The 19,902-nt window shown below is 43.0% G+C and overlaps 1 protein-coding gene across 1 annotated transcript in view; it reads right to left on the bottom strand.

Moving 5' to 3' along the window:
- Nucleotides 1–19,902, bottom strand: part of GADL1 (glutamate decarboxylase like 1) — a 168,704-nt gene that overhangs the window by 125,778 nt on the left and 23,024 nt on the right. The window contains exons 2-4 of the mRNA XM_030330126.1: nt 13,170–13,342; nt 5,484–5,610; nt 3,156–3,246 (exon numbers count right to left, since the gene is read on the bottom strand). Coding sequence (XP_030185986.1) covers nt 3,156–3,246; nt 5,484–5,610; nt 13,170–13,342 — 391 coding nt within the window. The remainder of the gene's footprint in view (nt 1–3,155; nt 3,247–5,483; nt 5,611–13,169; nt 13,343–19,902) is intronic.

Genomic DNA, 19,902 nt, shown 5'->3' with positions numbered 1-19,902 from the left:
AGCTATGAGCAGTGGCTGTCACTGCTATGAGTTACTGTCATGGTAACCAGGTGTTACTAGATTACAACCATGAGTACCCTAACAGTCAGCCCTAGATATTCTACATGGAAACTACGAATCCTCAACTAGGGTTTCCTCTATTACATTCCTGTGTTTGTGCAAATGGGAAGTCCTCTGCGGGGCATCTCTTATTAGGTGATGATTTTATTGCAAAGCACTACCCAAATCCCCTGTCACTGAAGGGTTTGTTGCTCTGGGCTGAGCTGCTATTGCCAGAGAAACGAAGTTAGCCCCTTGGGAATTGCGTCAGCTTCAGGGAGCCACCTTTCCCAAGGTCACAACCTTTCCTCTTATAACTGGGCTAGCTGGAGGTGTAACGGTCACGTGGACCCAACTCCAGACCACTCTAAAGGGCCACTGTAGCTCCAGAGATCTCCACGGAGTCGGCCAAGATCGTCACTGAGCCTGCATGACAGCTGGACTCCTGTCTCCCTCCACTCCTGCTGCCTTCCCCTCCCTCACCCATGTTGATCCCAAAGGCATTCCTTAATACACATCCTGCTCGGTCAATTCCATCTAGAGCAGTTTCCCCGAGAACCAACCTGGGAAGGTGACCATGTCTTGTTTTGTGATGTTTGAGTCATTTCTTTCTCCAGATAACCTGACGGAGACTAACTGTCTATAGTCTCCTTCTCTGACAATCGGGCCAGTACATTAAAGTGTATCTGAATAAATGGGTACTCTAAATATGTACGTTAAACAGACACACTTAGACTTACAGTCACAGGATTTAATGCAAATATTTTAACATCTGGAAGGGAAAACGTTGGAAACAGGGCAAAACAAAAACACGAAATGAAACGAAACAACAAAATAGAACACCACAATGTATCACCTCCCTATGTGCCAAGCACTCTCCAGACATCATGTCATCTTGCAAACAATCCAAGTTCTATTTCCAACCATGCTAGGCAACCAGTTTACACATAGCAAAAGTGTGGGAAAAAGTATATACGTTTATGTGTACCTGAAAAATGGTGAGATAATCATCCACTTTTTTAAAAAAATTAATTTTAAGGCTGCCTTTGAAAGCCAGCCAAACTTTGAACCTGAGAACAGGCATGGAAGAGGAGAAGAGGACATCATGGGATGCTCTCAGGACCTCCCATTTCGAGGGGATTGTTCAGCTTAGCAGCAATTGAACGCTTTGTAAACCTCTCAGTGTTTCAACTAAAAGAACCCAGGAAGGAAGGTAGAAAACCCAAGATCCACAAGGAAAGGTTCACAGAGTTGGGTAATTTAACTCTCTCTTCTGGCCTATCTAGCACTTACTTAACTGTTCTACTCACTGTGAGCTGGTATCATCTCGCATTACGCACAAAACCTTCTCTAACTGAAGTCACCAATGACATCCATGCTGCCAGTTCTGGGGACAATTTTGAACCTCTGTCTTCAGTCAATACTCAACAGCATATGATTCTAGACACACTCTCCTCCATGGCTTCCATGCCTTCCTGTTTGATTTTCTCCTTCCCCTCTCTCTCTCTCTCTCTCTCTCTCCATGGTAGGCTAGCCTTCCTCCTCCCGATGGTAAAATATTAGATGTCCTCAAGGCTCAGTCCTATGCTTCTATCCTCACTCTATACTCTGTCCTGCAGACACTGCTTCTCCATCTCCTGATTTGTTTTTATTCAAAGTGTTTTCATCCTGCTCATCAAAATCATTCGTTTGGCTTTGAAAATATACCGGTGCTTGGGACATAGCCACAGAAATTCAGATTTAATTGGTCTGGGTTGGGACCTGGGCCTCAATACATTTTTTGGAAATGTCCCAGGTTGATTCTAATGAACAGAAAGAGTTGAGCTTTACTGACTTCAGGAATCCCACCCACGCCTACCATTTCAATTATCATCATTCACCACAACTTCTAAACTGATACTTTTCATAGAGATATCAGCTTGGTTGACACATACTCTTGTATATCTCAAAGTCACTGTAAACTCAGTTGCTCACAACTGAAAATTAAATTCTTGCTCTTCCTTTTTTTTTTTTTTTTTACCATATCTTTGAAAACCAGTCCCCTCTTCTAATGCTTCTTGTGTCAATGAATAAAATGACAGTCAACCCAGCTACAAAAGCCAGAAACCCAGGCAACATTTTATAAACCTCCTTCTTGTCCTCATTCCCAAGTTCTGATATATTACCCAGGCCTTTCTGTTTTATCTTCTAAACACATGTTTTTCTCTCTATTCTTATCACTTCTGTCTAAGTCCAAGCTACTGTCCTCTCTCGCCTAGGATAATGCCCTCCTGATTGGTCCCCTCAATCCATTCTCCATATTTCCAGTGACCTTTTCAATAAGCAAATGGTGCCTCCTGATTTAGAAACCTTTACAGCCTTTCCTTTGTACTTAGGATGTCTCACAAACATGGCCCATTGAGTCCTGCATATCTGGTTTCTATCCATTTCTCCAATCACATCCTCCATCACACTCCCCATAGCTTATTCAGCTACACCTGCACTGATCTTTCAGTTTATAAGGTACATAACGCTGTCTCTTGCCACAGGGCCTTTGTACATGCTGCTCCTCTGTTTGAAATTCATCCTGCCTCTTTTCACCTAGTTAACTTATACTCATTCTTCAATTCTTTGTCGTCAATTCCTCAGAGAAGACTTTCCCGAGCTCCCAACTAAGAAAATTGTCCACTTATATTTATAGCATCATGCACGTCTTCTTCATATGTGAATTAAAGGTTTAGATCAATTTGTGTGGATATTTTTGATCAATTTGCATGGAGCATCTCTATCTCACTAGACTTTTTGCTTCGTGAAGGCAAAGTCAAGGTTTGTTTTTATTCAGTGTATCCCTCCAGCACTTGGCAGAGACATGACTTTTCATGCAGGAATGAATGACAAGTTGCTTTATCAATTTTCTCATTTGGTAGGTGGAGATAACCATGCCTACGTTAACCATGTCACAGTCCCACTATCAAATCAAACGGCTCTTTAAAATACTGCTAAGTATCATTCCATTATTTACGATGACACTGTACAAATGAAACCATTAAATAGAAATTCACAAAATAAAACTTCACCTACTTAAAAAACATCTCTAATGCATGCTCCGTGTAAGAGTTCAGTAAAATGGCACTTACACACTTGGGTTTAAGGCTTCTGTCATAAATCGGGCCACCAAGGAGTAGTAATCAAGTCCAGCATACAACTGGTTGAAAAATCTGGGATGGTCTGTAAATTTAAACAGAGTATTCATCTACACAGCGATAAAAAAGACCAATACTATCTATACAGCAGTAACATAAAGGAATCTTTCAGACAGGAAAGGCAGCCGGATACAAAAGAATATATACTGCATGATTCCACTTAGATGTCATTCAATATCAGACAAAGCGGATCTACGGAGACTGAGGTTAGAATTCTGGGTACCTTTGCGAAGGTTATACTGTCTATTCTGGAGTGCCAGAAATGGTCTCTATCTTGCTCTGGGTGATGGTTACTCATGCACAGATAGGTACAAATACATGAAGCTAAGCACTTCAGATTTGTCTACTTTACTGAATGTAAATTATGCAACAGCTTTAAAAAGAATTCAAATTCTAATTGTGTACAAGAGAAACACATGTTGAAGACCCACCTCATAACCATTTCTACTGAACAATAATATGTTTCTAAGCAAAACTTGGGCACTACCTTGAGACCTCTGGTTTATCTGCTCCCTTTTGTCTAACAACCCAGATCCAAACCAGAACCCTGGAGCACTGGATTATTTGAACTCTTTGTCCAGGTATCAAAGCCTGCTGCCTTTGTCTTCTGAAAATATTGATATTAACTTCCCTATCTTTAAACGCATTTCACTCGCCAACAGGGTTCACGCTGGGCTACCGGTGGGGAGTGACTTTTCATTTTTCAGATTAGACCGTTTTTCGTAGTGCAACTGGCTTATGTAGATGGAGTAAGATGTGACTCATCATGCGGCTTACATAAACTTTCTAATTCAACTTACTTCAAAGGCAGTAGCCTTTAAGACTCAACTCCAGTTCCAACTTTCTATTTTTTTCCCCCTCCTATAAAAGGTCTCATAAAGGTTCTTGGCTTTACACAGTGTGAATATTCACACCAAACACCAGGCTAACTGACTTGACATTCTCAATCATAGGAAGCCCAGCATGACAAAGAACAAAGAGGCAGGAGGTCTATTTCTAAATTTGAGTATTTGGGAACCTTTTTAGTTAGTGGCTTCTCATTACGACGCTTGGCGTTTGGTTTTAGGTTTTCTTTTTTTTTTCCTCTTTAAACTGGGGGTTCGATAAAAAACAAAAGTCCAAGAAAATGGTTTTTTAAAAATAATATGTGGAAAACTTCCTCTAATCTGGCAGAGGAAACCAGACATTGCTACAAGTAATTTTAATAAGATTTTTTTTTTTAGTTCTGTGTTAATTTATGATTGATTTCCATGGTAACATTATGGAAAATATCCAGTAAACTGAAAAATCTACTGCATTAAATGTCATTCTCCACTTCTGACATGCACTATAATAATAAGATATGTATCTCTTCTTTTCAAATGCTAACTGGGTTTTTGATACATACACCAGACTTTCCCAAGGGAATATAAAGCAATTATTTTTAGCCAGGATTTTATTATGTTCTTTCCACTAAATTTAGTTCAGTGTCAGAATTCACCAAGCATAATGCCTGTATGGTCCTAAGCACTAGATTACCTTTACAGCACACGGAGAAATGCATATTTGGGAAAGTTACTTTCTTACCTTTGGAACTTGCTCACTGGGTGTATGGGATATTAACAGTTAGAATCACACTTCTGCACAAGACGAATACCATGCTACTGCATTTACAAAAGATCATAGTTGTTAAGTCTTCTTGTGAAGCTATCACAGCAGAAACTTACCATGTGTTCGTTTTTTGTTTTTTTTTTTTACACCATCCTAAGGGTTTTCATGTTTTGATCCTGCTAGATTTGATGGAATAATTGGGCAAGTACCAATTGCCAAGAGTTCATCAGTATCTTCCACGTCTATTCCTGTTTATAGCAAGGACACCCTCCTTAGCATTTTTTTTTTCTTTTTGCATATTCTGGGACTTTCGGATTTAAAACCCCTTCACAAATTCTACTATCAAACTGACCTTTGGCAGTTTGGACCAACATAAGCAATGATTATAAATGGGGGATGGGATGGCCAAGGAACAGATGATATTTCTATATGATCACTAACACCAACGGTTTTTCCATCGATTTATCTTTGGCCTTGACAAAAAAAAAAAAAAAATCTGTCTTAGGGATTAAACGGCCCATCGCAAACATACCAGAACCACTCTTTTTTGATCTAGCTTTCTTATCTCATCAACGTTGTCATCCTCAGCTTTACTGTGAGGTAAATACGTGCTTAAGAAAATATAAGAATTTATCAGGGGTACGGACGAAGGAAGCAAACGAAAGGTCTTACTAGTTTTGACGCTGTAGCGGATGACATCCCGGCAGAGCTCCAACAGCCTGTGGTGTGGCTCTCCTGTGTTTCTCATGTCCAAATCAAGAAGCTGTTTCAGCTGTTCGGGAGGCCGCCACTCGCAAACCTAGACATTCAGCAATGGCAGTTAACTGAGCACCCACCAGAGTCAGGTCCTAACAGAGTCAGGACGTTACCATCATGGAGCCTACCCTCCTGCAGTTCCCAGACAGGTGGGGGAGACCGAGATTTAAATGTGCCACCACAGTTCAGCATGACAAGGCTGTGAGAGTGGCCCAGATGTCATTGGAACAAATGAGGGGCCCCATCTTGGATTTGGAAGGTCGAAGACTTCCTGGAGGAACCGATATATAACCAAGCAAAGATTAGGCAGCGGGGTGAGGCAAGGGGCACTCTAGGCGGAAGTAATGGAAGTCATAAAGGCTAAAAGACAAGGGGCACATCTCAAGCGTGAAGTTAGTTTGGTGTGGCTAGAGCATGGGGTTTGAGGAAGGAGAGGCCAAGAAGGGAAGCTGACATGCCACGATAACTTCCTAGCTAGTCTCTCTGCTTGTGCCCCTATCCTTGTCCCATACAGTCCATCAGCCTAGCAGCCAGAATCCAGAATGATCCTCTTAAATCGAAGCTATGGTCGTTCCTCTGCTGACATATCTCAGGGGTTCACTTCCTTCAAGGTAAAGCCAAAGTCCTCACAATGACTTAAAATGATCCTGTATGGGGGCGCCTGGGTGGCGCAGTCGGTTGAGCGTCCGACTTCAGCCAGGTCACGATCTCGCGGTCCGTGAGTTCGAGCCCCGCGTCGGGCTCTGGGCTGATGGCTCGGAGCCTGGAGCCTGTTTCCGATTCTGTGTCTCCCTCTCTCTGCCCCTCCCCCATTCATGCTCTGTCTCTCTCTGTCCCAAAAATAAATAAACGTTGAAAAAAAAAAAAAATGATCCTGTATGATCTGCTTCCCTCCTGGCTGGCTCTGCCCTGCTAACGTGCTCTTCCTTAAATAAGACCAAGAACACCCCCACCTTGGAGTCTTCCCACTGGCTGTGCCCTCTGCCTGGATGCTCATGTCCCAAATGTCCTCACGGCTAACCTCCTCTGTTCTTTCAGAGCTTTGCTCAAAGTCACTTTCTCAATGATAGCAATCCCAATTCCCTTATTTAACATCACGAGCTGCACCCTGTCCCATCTCTGTCAGCCCCCCCCCAACTTTTTCTGCTCTTCCTTTTTCCATAGCACTTGCCACCTTTCAACCTACCATGTAATTCATTTATTATGTCCCACACAATGTCCACAAGAGCAGAGATGTCCATCTGTGCTCGCTGCTCCCAAGTAGCTAACACAGTGCCCACCACGTAAGAAGTGCTCCATAAAGATGTGATGAACAAAAGGATTAATGAATGACTGAATGGGATAAACAAGACTCTGATCATGACAGATTTTCTCTGGCATGTCACAGAGTTCGAACTTGGCTCGAAGGCAGACGCTGAAATGTTTGGGACAGGGGAATGCTATGAACATATTTGTGTTTTGGACAATAGCTTTAGTTGCTATGTGACGAGTCCAAGTGAAATTGGAAATGAGGGGTTACTGTATTAAACCAGGCAAGAGAAGGTGGTATTCTGGATGAGGTGGATACCAGTGGAATGAAGTATTTCCACAGATATTTAAAATGCAGAATCAATAGAACCCAGAATTCAATTACACAGTAAGGATGAGGGAGAAGAATGGGCCAAGGACAACCCTCAGGTCTGTAGCTTTTGTGCACGGGTTGAAGGTGGTGATGGTGGGGTGGGGGAGGCGGGTGGAGAATCTGGTGGGATGTGGGGTGGGGATGATGAGGTTTGAGCGTATTTAGTCTGAGGCCTCTCAGGACCTCCAAAGGGAGTGCAGCAGTTGATCTGAAGCTCTTGTGAAAGAAAGAAACGCAGTTCTAGGCATATACTATGAAAATACAATATGGATAACATGGCTCAGAGAGAACCTACCGCTAAGAAGAAAGGCACGGGATCTCACCTGGGCACCAACAACACTTAAGATACAGGCAAAGGGAGAGAAGCTCACTTGTGAGGTGGAAGACAAACCAGAGAAGCAGGGACAATCTGAGAAGAGTGTAGTGCTGCTAAAACAAAGGAAAAAAGAACGTTTTGAGGAGAAGATGGTCATCACTATCGAATCCTACTGCGAGGCCGAATTTGATAAAGATTGAGAAGTGCTCATGGGATTTATCAACAAGGAGGTGTTCTTGGCAATACCAGTTTGGCTTAGAGAGGTGGGAGTGAAGGCCAGATTGCCATGGAGTGAGGGTGTGGGAGGTGAGGAAAGAGAGGGAGGGAGGGAGTGTAGACACTCTTTAAAAAGTTAGGCTGTGGAGAGGAGGAGAGAGACAAGGGAGTAGCCAGGAAGTCAGGAGACTGGGAGGTGGGAGGTTGGGGAAAGAAGGAGGAAATGCTAAGTTGTACAAGAGGTATGAAATTAAAGTCTGATGTGAGAACCATAATAGGTAGAGTTCAATCAAAAGTGAGACCATCGAAAGGAATGACTATTGATACAAGCGTATCTCAGAGACACTGCAGGTTTAGCTCCAGACCACCTCAATAAAGTGACTATCAGAATAAAGTGAGTCCAACACACTTTTGGTTTCCCAGTGCCTATAAAAGGGATGGTTACACTGTCCTATATATAGTGCGCGATAGCATCATGTCTCAAAAAAATGTCCGTACCGTAATTAAAAAACACTTGTTGGGGGAGGTCATTGAGAAGAGGTGACCACCCAGGTGACCCACAAGCTGGACCCGGGCACTTGGAGGCTACTCACCCCCTCCCCGTCCTTGGAATGTGGGTTCAAGTCGCATTTCCGGCTCTGGGGACACAGTCTTGAGATGACGTGGTGTTGAGAACAGTCGCACAGTGTATTTGGCTGAACCCAGTTGAGGCCTCTATCTATCTCTATGTATATCAACTTTCTAGATGAGGCAGGCAGGCTCAGGGATACACCCATCTTGCTGCCGCCCAAGACAAGTCTCCTACGTAAGTTCCCTTTGCTCATTAAAACTGCCACCACCAACCTGGAGTGGCCTGTTCGTTTCTTTGGTCCCTCCCTGCCCTCTGCCAGGAGCCAGTTTCAGATTTCACCCAGGAAGCCCCTGAAGAGATTATGGAGCAACACTACTTTATTGCTAAAAGACGCAAACCATCATGGGGTACAGGGCCTTGCCTCGGCGTTGATGGCTGCTGTCTGATCGAGACGGTGGCTGCTCAAGGCTGGGGTGGCTGTGTGGCAATTTCTTAAAATAAGACAATAAAGTTTGCTGCATCAACCGACTCTTCCTTTCATGAACGGTTTCTCGGTAGCATGTGATGCTCTCAGCATCTTGCCCACGGTAGGACCTTTTTCAGAATCAAGGTCAATATGAAACAATGTTTCACAAATGTTATTTATGGCATCTGGAATGGCAAATCCTTTCCAGAATGCTTTTTTTTTTTTTTTAATTATTTTGCCCATATCTATCAGAAGAATCACTATCTGTGGTAGCTATAACCTTACAAAATGTATTTCTTAAATAATAAGACCTGAAAGTTGAAATCACTCCTTGATCCACGGACTGCAGAATGGGTGTTATGTTAGCAGGCATGGGACCATTCATCTTGCACATCTCTATCAGAGCTCTTGGGTGACACTATGTGCATTATGAATGAGCAGTGATATTTTGAAAGGAATCTCTCTTCTGAGCAGTAGGTCTCAACTCTGGGCTGAAAATATCGAGTAAACTATGTTATAAACAGAGGTGCTGTCATCCAGGCATTGTTGTTCCATTTACGGAGCACAGGCACGGGAGATTTAGCAACGTCCTAAAGGGCCCTGGGATTTTCAGAATGGTCAGTGAGCACTGGCTTCAAGTCACCAGCTGTATTAGCCCCTAACAAGACAGTCAGCCTGCCCTTTGAAGCTTTGAAGCCGGGCCTGGCCTCTCCTCTCCAGCTTAAAAGTCCTAGGTGGCATCTTCCAATAGACGGCTGTTTCATCTGCATTGAAAATCTGTGTTTAGTGTAGGTCTTTTGGATAACCTGCTGTAGTTTCTGTGTCAGCACTGGCTGCTTCACCCTGAACTTTTTTGTTACAGAGACGGCTTCTTCCCTTACACCTCACGAACCACTCTCTGCTAGCTTCAAACTTTTCTTCTGCAGCTCCCTCACCTCTCTCAGCCTTCCTAGAATGGAGGAGAGTTAGGGCCTTGCTCCGGATCAGCCTTTGGCTTAAGAGATAACGTTGTGGCTGGTTTGGTCTTCTACCCAGACCACTAATGCTTTCTCCATATCAGCAGTAAGGTTGTTTTACTATCTCATCATTCATGTGTTCACTGGAGTAGCACTTTTTCATTTTCTTCGAGAACTTTTCCTTTTGTAGCCACGATGTGGCTAACGGATGCAAAGTGCCTAGCTTTTGGCCTATCTTGGCTTTCAAAATGCCTTCCTCACTAAGCTGAATCATTCCTAGCTTTTGATTTAAAAAAATTTTTTTTAACATTTTTATTTATTTTGGAGAGACACAGAGAGACAGAGCACAAGCGGGAGAGGGGCAGAGAGCAAGAGGGAGACACAGAATCTGAAGCAGGCTCCAGGCTCTGGGCTGTCAGCACAGAGCCTGACGTGGGGCTCAAACCCACGAATCGTGAGATCATGACCTGAGCTGAAGTCGGACGCTTAACCGACTGAGCCACCCAGGTGCCACTTAGCTTTTGATTTAAAGTGAGAGACATGCACCTGTTCCTTTCATGTGAACACCCAGAGGCCATTTCAGGGTTATTCAGTGGTCTTATTTCAATACTGTTGTGTCTCCAAATAGGGAGGCCCAAGGACAGGGTGGAGAAACCGGGGAACTAAATGCCAATGGGTAGAACAGTCAGAATACAAACAGTTAAGTTCACTGTCATATGGGTGTGGTTTGTGGTGCCTCAACACAACTACAACAGAAATATCAGAGATCCCTGATCGTAAGAAATATAAAAAATATTCCAATATTTTAGAATTTGTTATAATACATAACAGATGTAATAATGAAAAAGTTTGAAATAATGTGAGAATTACCAAAATGCAACACAGAGACACGAAGTGAGCAAATGCTGTTGGAAAATGGCACCAATAGGAGGGTTGCCACAGACCCCCCAACTTGTAGAAAACATAATATTTACAAAGGACACTAAAGTGAAATGAGGCATCCCTGTATACACAACAACATGAATAAATCTCAGATGCATTTTGCTGAGGGAAAATTGCAAGCCTCAAAAGGCCTCTTGTGATAGAATCCCACCTATCTGACATTCTGGAAAAGGCAAAAAAAAAAAAAAAATACGGGCACAGAAAATAGGTCAGCAGCTGTCAGGGGCTAAGGCGAGGGGCAGGGTTGACTATAGATGGTCCCAGGGTTGATTGTAGAGGGGGTGATGGAACTGTTCTATATCTTGATTGTGGTGTAGTTACATGACTTATCAAACTCATATAGCCACACACCGAAAGGAGCAAATGTTACTAAAAGTAAATTATAACTTAATTTTTTAAGTTTTTTTTTTAACTTTTATTTATTTTGAGACAGAGATAGAGAGCAAGCAGGGGAGGGGCAGAGAGAGAGGGAGACAGAATCCCAAGCAGGCTCCACACTGTCAGCACAGAGCCCAGTGTAGGGCTCGAACCCATAAACTGTGAGATCATGATCCAAGCTGAAGTCAAGAGCTGGGTGCTTAGCTGACTGAGCCACCCAGGCGTCCCTGTAACTCAATTTTTTTTTAATGTCTGTAAGAGAAGGCACTAGAAGTAATCAACTCACAAAGTGTGGGGATGTATCTGAAGGTCACCTTTCAAAGGTGCCCTGTTGGATCTCTGAGAAAGTAGACTATATTCACGACATAAAAATTCCACCTCCTTCTCCCAAATTCAACATAGCTTTCAACCCAACTTCACATGGAGAGACACGGTGACTGTACTGCAATCAACTTGTGGTTCCTTAACTGATAACTTAAGATCTTAAGTCTCCCCTTCTTGTCTTATCTCCCATTAGTCCCCTACATGAGCCCTTCTTTCTGGGCAAAATTTCCCTTTTGCAATGCTCTTTCCATTCTTTGCCTTCCCGCTTTCTTCAGCACACATGGGTCGCCTTCTCTCTGCCCTTCAAAATCTTACTTGACCTTCACAACCCACATCAAAGCTCAGACTGCCCACTCCTCTGTGAAATCCCCGAAGTCAGCCCCAATCACACACATTTATCACATTCTTACTGGGACCCCCTGTTCTCTTGTCCAGTGAAAACTTATCCTTCCAATTAGACTATAAATTCTGTTCAAAGCCGAGCTTTTATCTTATTTGTCTTTATATCCCCCAGGGCCAAATATAATGGCTTACCCATAGCTAATACTCAGTTAATATTTAATGACTGAATAGAGGCCAATTAAAAAGGAAAAAAGCTTACCAGCAAAGCAGTGTGCTCCAAAGTGAAGCCGGTCCAAAATATTTCACAAGTACAGATAAGACCAGAAAATATGCAATTATAAATATGTAAGCAAGAAATACCATCAGTGATTTTGCCTGGAATGTAGCTATTCTAAGTTCACGAGACACTTTCGTCTTTACTCCTATTAGTTTTCCCAAATGCGTGTGATCAAAAATTCAGAATAAATACCGTTCCACATTCAAAATCTTTTTTAAACGATATTTATTTTTGACTAATAGAATTGGAATAAGAATCCCTCCTATACATCTATTCGTTGATACTTTCAACTCCAATATGAAAGATAATCAATGTGATAAAGGATTATTGAGCAATTATAAGAGACACACAGAGGAGAAGTTCAAAGCACAGACTCAAGCCAGGCTGCGTGGATTTTCGTGCCACCGCTAATACCTACTAACACGTGATCTTGGGCAGAGGACTTGACCTCCTGTGCCTCACTTTTTTCCTCATCCTTAAAAGAGAGTTAACATATAGCCCCTGCTTCTTAGTGTTTTTGTAAGGATTAAATGCACAAATTCATACGGAATAGTCCTGAGAACATCACCTGGCACACAGTAAATACTCCTAAGAGTAGATATTATTAGTAATAATTGAAGTATCAGTTTGAATCTGAATTGGAGCCTGAATTTGAAACCTAGGACCAGTAACTGGTGCCAGTCAGAAGTCAGACTTAACCAAGATTTCCAGTTGAGCTCAGACAAGCTCCTGAGAAGGACCTTTAGATCAATTTTAAAACTTTTCATACCCTTTTCCCCATTCTGCTTGTGCTTTACCAGTAACAAAAAGAATGTGCCCATGACAATGGAGAGCAGAGTATTTTTTAGGGCGTGTATAAATCAGATCATCAGGTTATTTATAATCAACACGGTTGATTGAAGCGCAGAAGCTTCATTCCTGTGTTTCATGCCCTCATGGTCAAGGTCTGAGGTCTCAGCCAGTCTCCCAAGAAAAGATGGCTGCCAAAGTTAGGCGCCAACCCTCCTAGGAAAGTAGATGCTGGGGGGAAGGGGGTGGGGCTCACACTTTGGTTCCCGGGATCCCCTTGAAACAAAGGTAGGAAGGAAATAACAGCATGAGCTTCCCATTTTCCCTTACATCGAACCACCGGATTGGGAAAGAACCTATCTTTCCCATGCCTCAGATTTCTGACAGGTGTCTTTTATTTTTACCTTCTCACTGACATCCGTAGCCTTCAAAACCACCTCTTCCATGATTAGCCTACAGGCGTCTTCCACAAATTTTTCTCCTGCTTTTGCGTCTGTTGTGGGGCCGTTCAGTACAACCCCATCCACGAGAACGGCACTCTTCTTACTTGGAACCATCTCTTGTTGACGGGGGTCTCCTGCAAGCACACAAACAGATCATGTCTGAGATGGAATCTAAGTAGATCACAACAAAACACAAGGGGAAAAATGGGTCACTACCCCAGCTTCGAATGGTGTATCTCTTTTTTTCAATGTTTTTATTTATTTTTGAGAAAGACAGAATGTGCGTGGGGGAGGGGCAGAGAGAGAGGGAGACACAGAATCGGAAGCAGGCTCCAGGCTCTGAGCTGTCAGCACAGAGCCCGACGCGGGGCTCGAACCCTTGAACCGCGAGAACATGACCTGAGCCAAAGTTGGATGCTCAACCGACTGAGCCACCCAGGCGCCCCATATCTCTTTTAATACATGTGGGGCATTGAAGCTGACAGTTTTTTTATAGTTCCCAATGGCATAATAGAGTTAAGGAAAGAAAGTTCTATTTTCCATTCCTGCAGCATCTTGTTTAGCATCAGGGAGTGCGGAGGAGCTCAAGAAATGTAAATTCAACCTACTTTACTCACTCTTGCAAACACCTTTCAAACACATGTACAAAAAGATGATTGTAGACACAAGCCCATGTCTCTTTTGTGCACATCCACTCTTCTGCAATTTGTTAAGGACTGCCATATATTCCTTTCGTAGGAATGAGTCATTCCTGAAGAAAAAATGATCTCTAGGTCACCTCTCTTAACTTTACATTTGAAGCTCATGCTTAAATGACCCTCTATATTAAAGACACTGCTTTTGTCCCTGAGGGCCCCTCCTCACATGTACTCAGCCACTTTTTTACGGAAGAAGAAGAAAAGGAAAGTGAGACGCATGATGGTTGGTGTAAACCCACATTTGATACCCTTAAATTTTTCAAACTTCCAGTTTGGGCACAGGCAGAAGGATGGAACAGAACATTTTCAGGAAGGTACAACTGCCAGTCAGTGACTAAAGGTTAAAAGTCAACATGGAAATCTATATCTGAGAATAAAGGTTACTGCCTACCCAAAATAGCCCTCCACAAAAATAATTCTGGCAACTTCATCCAAATATTCCACCAATATCTGTCACAAGCTTTGATTCAATTTTATTCTCTCTCTAATCAGTGTCTCTCTTTCCTCCTGTAATGTACATTGTGGAAATTTCCAGAAACGTATGCCAGTGGCCCATAAGCGTTTCAAATATTTTTATGCTTACTGAAGCATAAAAAGCATAACAGTATTAACATGTATTATGCCTTAAAGTCCGTCTTTTCCTCAAAGTAGTTTATTTTGGTAAAATTCTGTGGCTTTACTTCTGTCACTGGCGAACCCAATTGGTGTCCATGGAGGCAGATAAAAATGGCACAGGCAGATTCCCCAATTTGGGAAAGCCGGGTTCTGCAGCAAAGGATCAATCTTTTAACCTCACGCTGAAGGGTAAACCATCCAGAGCTCCAAGGACGGATTTCAGTTCCACCCTTCACTTTGACTTATCTTTCACTTGGAAGGGTGCATTCAACACGGCTCAGGGCCAAATGTGGAAGCCCAGGGTTTGAGCTCTCAGATGGGAAGCCTGTAACACCTAAAGGCACTTTCCTCCCTCCCAATTTTAGGTTCTAAAAATAAACTGGAAAAGAGGGCGATTATTCAGGGAACCCTGGTTATGTCAGTAGGCAGGGCTATTATTAGGCAGAGAGAAAAAGTTAGTTTTTTTAACCTCATTAGTAGGATTTCAGGTTTTTATCGTTCAGGGAATAGCAGTCACTCTGTAGCTCTCTCAGAATCACTCTCTCTCTCTCTCTCTCCTCTCTCTGTCTCTCTCTCTCTCACACACACACAAAATGTCAAACACCCACTTGCAACCAGAAAAGCAGTGAAATTGAAACTAAAGTCATCTTTGTCTCCACAGCAAAGAAATCCCCATATTTCATGCAATTATCTGTGAGAAAATCTATAAAAACTATAAAGAACTGGAGACAGATTATGCTTCTTTTCTTGATATATACATTCTAATTCTATTGCCAGATGTGACAATGTGCCTCTTCTTCCCCATGCTTTTTCCCAGGTTGGAAAAGACCCTCTGAAGGTTGTGTAAGTAGGTCAAACTGTGATCTTCTGGGATATGTACCCAGGATTTCCAATCTAACTGCTAGTGTGTATAGTGGTTAATAATGAAGTCTTTCAATGGGAAGAATCTTCCATGAAGAATAAATCCAAAATATGACTGTTTTTCATCACCCCTTCCCCTACCACCTTAGTCCAAACCACCATCAAAAGCTTGGATTAGTGCAGTAGCCTCCCAGCTAACCCTTGGCTCTCACCCTTGTCCTGCATGTCGTATGGACTGTGCTCAACATAGTAGCTCTTATGTTCCCTTGAATCGATATGTCAGATCAAGGCTGACTTAAACCATCCAATGGCTCTGTATGTCATCAACCAAAAAGTCAAAGTCCTTATAATGAGCTCTAAGGCCCTAAATGATCTCCTGTCCCCATCATCTCCTGGACTTCAAACCTCATCTATTACTACTGTCCTCCAAGCTCACCAAGTTCCATCCACCTTGGCCTCTTCACTATTCTCCACTCTTTTCTTAAACATGAGCTTCTCAAAGAGGCCTTCTTGACGACCTGATTTCAAACTGTAGCCACTTCTCACCTCCACCTTCTTTCTTTGCTTTATTTGACTCAAAATTAGTGACCATGATGTTACATATAATATAAACTTATTTGCTTATTTGTCTAAGTATCTGTCTCTCCAATAGAGGTTTGGCTGTATAAGCTTCTGTCTGTTGGTTTCGCTTGTGTTTCTGTAACACCTAGAAAGTACCTGGCAATTTATAGGAGTCTGATAAGCCTTTGTTGGCTATTAAATAGAAGAAGCTCTCCTTGGCCCTTCAACCAACCAATGATAATGTCCCCTTCTCTGCGACGCCATTGTAAGTTACCTGACTAACTGAGCGGGAGACAACTTTGGCTGGGGATGGGGTAGATATAGAATACAATTCATACAATCCATGGCCTACAGAAGACACGGAGGAACAGGAAGAAGAACAGGGAACAGGTTCAACAGGAAAACTGAGCTGTAGCTTCTGGACTGTGAAAGGAAACTGCACACGGAGGTTCTCACTTTCCTCTCCTCTCCATACTTTTTGCTGCAGCCTCTCTCTTTCTATGCTCTCTCCTTCCTTTTCTTGTAGGAATTTGACTTCTGAAAGTCAGTCCATCCAGCCTCACCCTAGGAACCACACTTCCAAATGTGAAAGGCAGTTGACCCCTTAAACTCTGACTTGTGAATGTCCACCGGCTCTCCAATCCCATGCCTCCCAAAGCTCTGTATGAGATCAATGTTTGCTTTGTTCAAAGAGATGCGCAGATTTCCCTGGTGAGCAAACAATACATTCAACTTCAAATATTGTTTCAGTTATTGAGCAGTGGCCTCTTCCTTTGACGCAGGATTAAGTAAATTAACACCGACGAAGACTTAAAACAGTGCCTGCTACGTAGTGGGCACACAAAAAAAAAAAGTCATTAATATTAGCTGGCTCAATAAATTTTAGCTAACAGTAACAGGCAACCAATAATACTTATTAAATAGATAAGTGCACGGAGGAGAAGTGAAACTCCATGTGATAGTAAGCTACGGTAGTAGAAAGGGAAAATCTCCTCAGCGTGGTCAAATGACAAGGTAATGAACTCTAGACCAAGGGGCCACAGTGGAAGAGTAGAAAGAGGGGCCACAGAGTGGGGGGTTGCCCCATAAACACAGCAGTACTTCCTGCCAGAATGTTCAGGACACAAGATGGAGGTCATGCAGTTCAGCCCCCACTGAGCGGGCGGCTCTCCACACCTCCTGCCTTGTCACTCTCCAGCTTGCACTGTGGTTTCTGTGCAGCGGTTTGATTTCTTGCACCAGACTGTAAAATCCTACAGGAAAAGGATGCGTGTCTCATTTTCCTGGTCACGTCAGAAACCCGTTCAGCAGCTAGCACGGGTAGGCACTCAGTAACTCTGAGGACCGCCTGGCTAACGGCAGAGACGTCTGGGAAGTCATCTTACCCAATCCCTTCATACAATCCAAAGATCCCCTGCACAACCCAGTGGCCACGATGTCAAGTTAGCTGAGTTCTAGTCTCGATCTCTCTCCCAAGCTCCCCGATCCTGGGAGAGTACAACCTCTTTATGTCTCAGTTTCCTTATCCACAAAATAGGACACAAAGGAAAGTGCTGGGCTGGCTACCAGAAAAGCTGAGTAAGATTCAGATGCCTAAGTCGCTACTCAAACGATTTTGTTCTAGGCTGTGTTCAAAATCTGGAATTCGGCAAGCGCTCTAACTTACACTAACGCTGCTGAAAAACACACTAATGTCCAGCTGGACTTACGATTCACTGTTCTGGTGACCGCTAAGGTCCTCCCAAAATCTAACAGCTTTAATTGTCTAGGCACTCTCTAAACTTTAATACTTAGGCATTCATTTCAACAAGCATGTAGCCATCACCTGCCACACAGGCCACCAACCAGTTTAGGGGCCAAACACGCGAAGTGGATCATTTCCTCAAGGACCTCCAAGTCTCACGGGGAGATTAGGTCCTCAAAATGTTACAGCCACACGAGACATGTCTACAGGCTACGTGTCCAGCTCTGTTCTCGAAGTTTTACAGATTTAACAAATTTAACGGTCGCCAAAACTCCAGTTATGTATTCCGTGTTACGGCTGAGGAAACTGAGACACAGACAGTTTCACTGGCTTGCCCAGCATCACAGAGCTAGTAAATGGTGAAACCGGGGTAAATAACATACTGAAGCTCTGGGGAGGACCAACAAGATTCTGTTCCGCAGGCATCTACAGTTCGTAAGGCCATGTCTGGGAGGTAGTAATGACAGCAAGATAAAGTAGACTCAATTCCTGTCCTCAGTTAACCGAGAGCCTCAGAGTACTGAATAACCAACCAGAAGACAGGTGTCCAATGGCACGAGAAGGACCCTCATAAGATGTTTTGAATATAAACTATGCCGACATTCGTGGTTAAGGCTCAGGGTTGTAAGAGAAGTCGAGGTATCGGGGGAAACTTCTGAATTAGAGGACGTGTCTTCTCCTTGAGTATCGGTATAATGAATAATCATAATTTTAAAACTGCATCACGTAGAGTAGCACCCCACTGACAGCTGGAATGGTCACAAAAATTCCTCTCAGCGTGACTTCACGTACGCATTTGTGTCATTTCCACAGGCTTTGGCAGTAAGTGGGTACATGTCTAATTTCTCTTCCACAGGGCTCTGAGCCAAATACGGGGAGACTTCTTTCAACTATCATCTAAATCTCTCTCTCCCTCTCTCTTTTTTTTTTCTAGTTAGAACTACTCCAGTTTCTTCAATGGTTTCTGATAGCCCATGGTCACGAGTCTGGGTCAGTTTATTTCTTATAAAAGGAGGCATAGCACAAAAATCCAGGTGTGGTATCCCCAGCTCTAGAATACAGTGAATTCAGGGGCACCTGGGTAGCTGAGTTGGTTAAGCATCCGACTTTGGTTCAGGTCATGATCTCGCAGTTCATGAGATCGAGCCCCACGCTGGGCTCTGTGCGACAGCTCAGAGCCTGGAGCCTGCTTCAGATTCTGTATCTCCCTCTCTCTCTGCCCCTCCCCCACTCATGCTCTGTCTCTATCTCTCTCTCAAAAATAAATAAACATTAATTTTTTTTAATTTAAATAGAGTGAATTCATATTTCCCGTGCTCTGGTCACCATGATTCCATTAATAAGGCTCCCATGAGCATCCTAGCTGATACCAAAGCTTAAGCGTTGAAACCAGGCAGATCCTGGTCCAAATTCTAATTGTGCTCCTATGACTTCATCCATGTTATTTACATTCCATGTAAATCACCAGATTTTTTATCTGGTGAAGGGAGGAAATAGCCATGTCTATTTTAAGGAGTCACTGGAAGGGTTAAATGTGGCAAAGCATGTAAGGTGCTGAGCAAAGTGCCAGGAACAGTCTAAAGAGAACAAGAAATAGTAACTATTAATGTGACTGAGTCTATATGAACTCTTTTTTGGCACCCACATTCCACTGTTGGCTCAGGTAAAAGTTAGAATTAATAGCCTTAGGTCTTTATCAGAAAGTCTGCCAGTTAGAGCCAAGAGTCCCATCCAAGACTCTTTAATCGTTAAGAGAAAATTAGCAATAGGAAAATAATGCTTGCTTCCAAAGGATAGGAAGGAGGAACAATAGATCAAAAGAGGAATCCAGGCATCTGGGTGGGAGCCAAGGAACGCTTCCAAAAACGTGTGCAAAAGACAATGGGGACCAAGGGAGGTCTGAGAGTCGGGACCTGGAAAGCCCAATAGGCCAGTCCAAGATGGGCATGAAAATCAACGCCTGCAAAAGAGGATAGCATTAATTAATAAATTAATAAGGGACAATTACCAAGCACCCAACTTGGTGCCTAGGGCTACAGAGATAAGAAACACAGTTTTTGTCCTCAAGTTGCTAAACATCTGAAAAGAGAATATTTAGGGAGACAGAATGAAGGGAAATATGGCTGAAAGAGCAAGTTGAAGAAACACCCTTCTGTTCTGGAGTTTTCTACGTCCGGTGTCTCTTCTAATCTTAAAAGAGCGGATGCCTAATTTA

Source organism: Lynx canadensis, chromosome C2, assembly GCF_007474595.2.
Source record: "Lynx canadensis isolate LIC74 chromosome C2, mLynCan4.pri.v2, whole genome shotgun sequence".
Classification (NCBI taxonomy): domain Eukaryota; kingdom Metazoa; phylum Chordata; class Mammalia; order Carnivora; family Felidae; genus Lynx; species Lynx canadensis.
The sequence above is the reverse complement of the archived record's forward strand: the minus strand, read 5'-3'. Positions and strand labels throughout refer to the sequence as shown.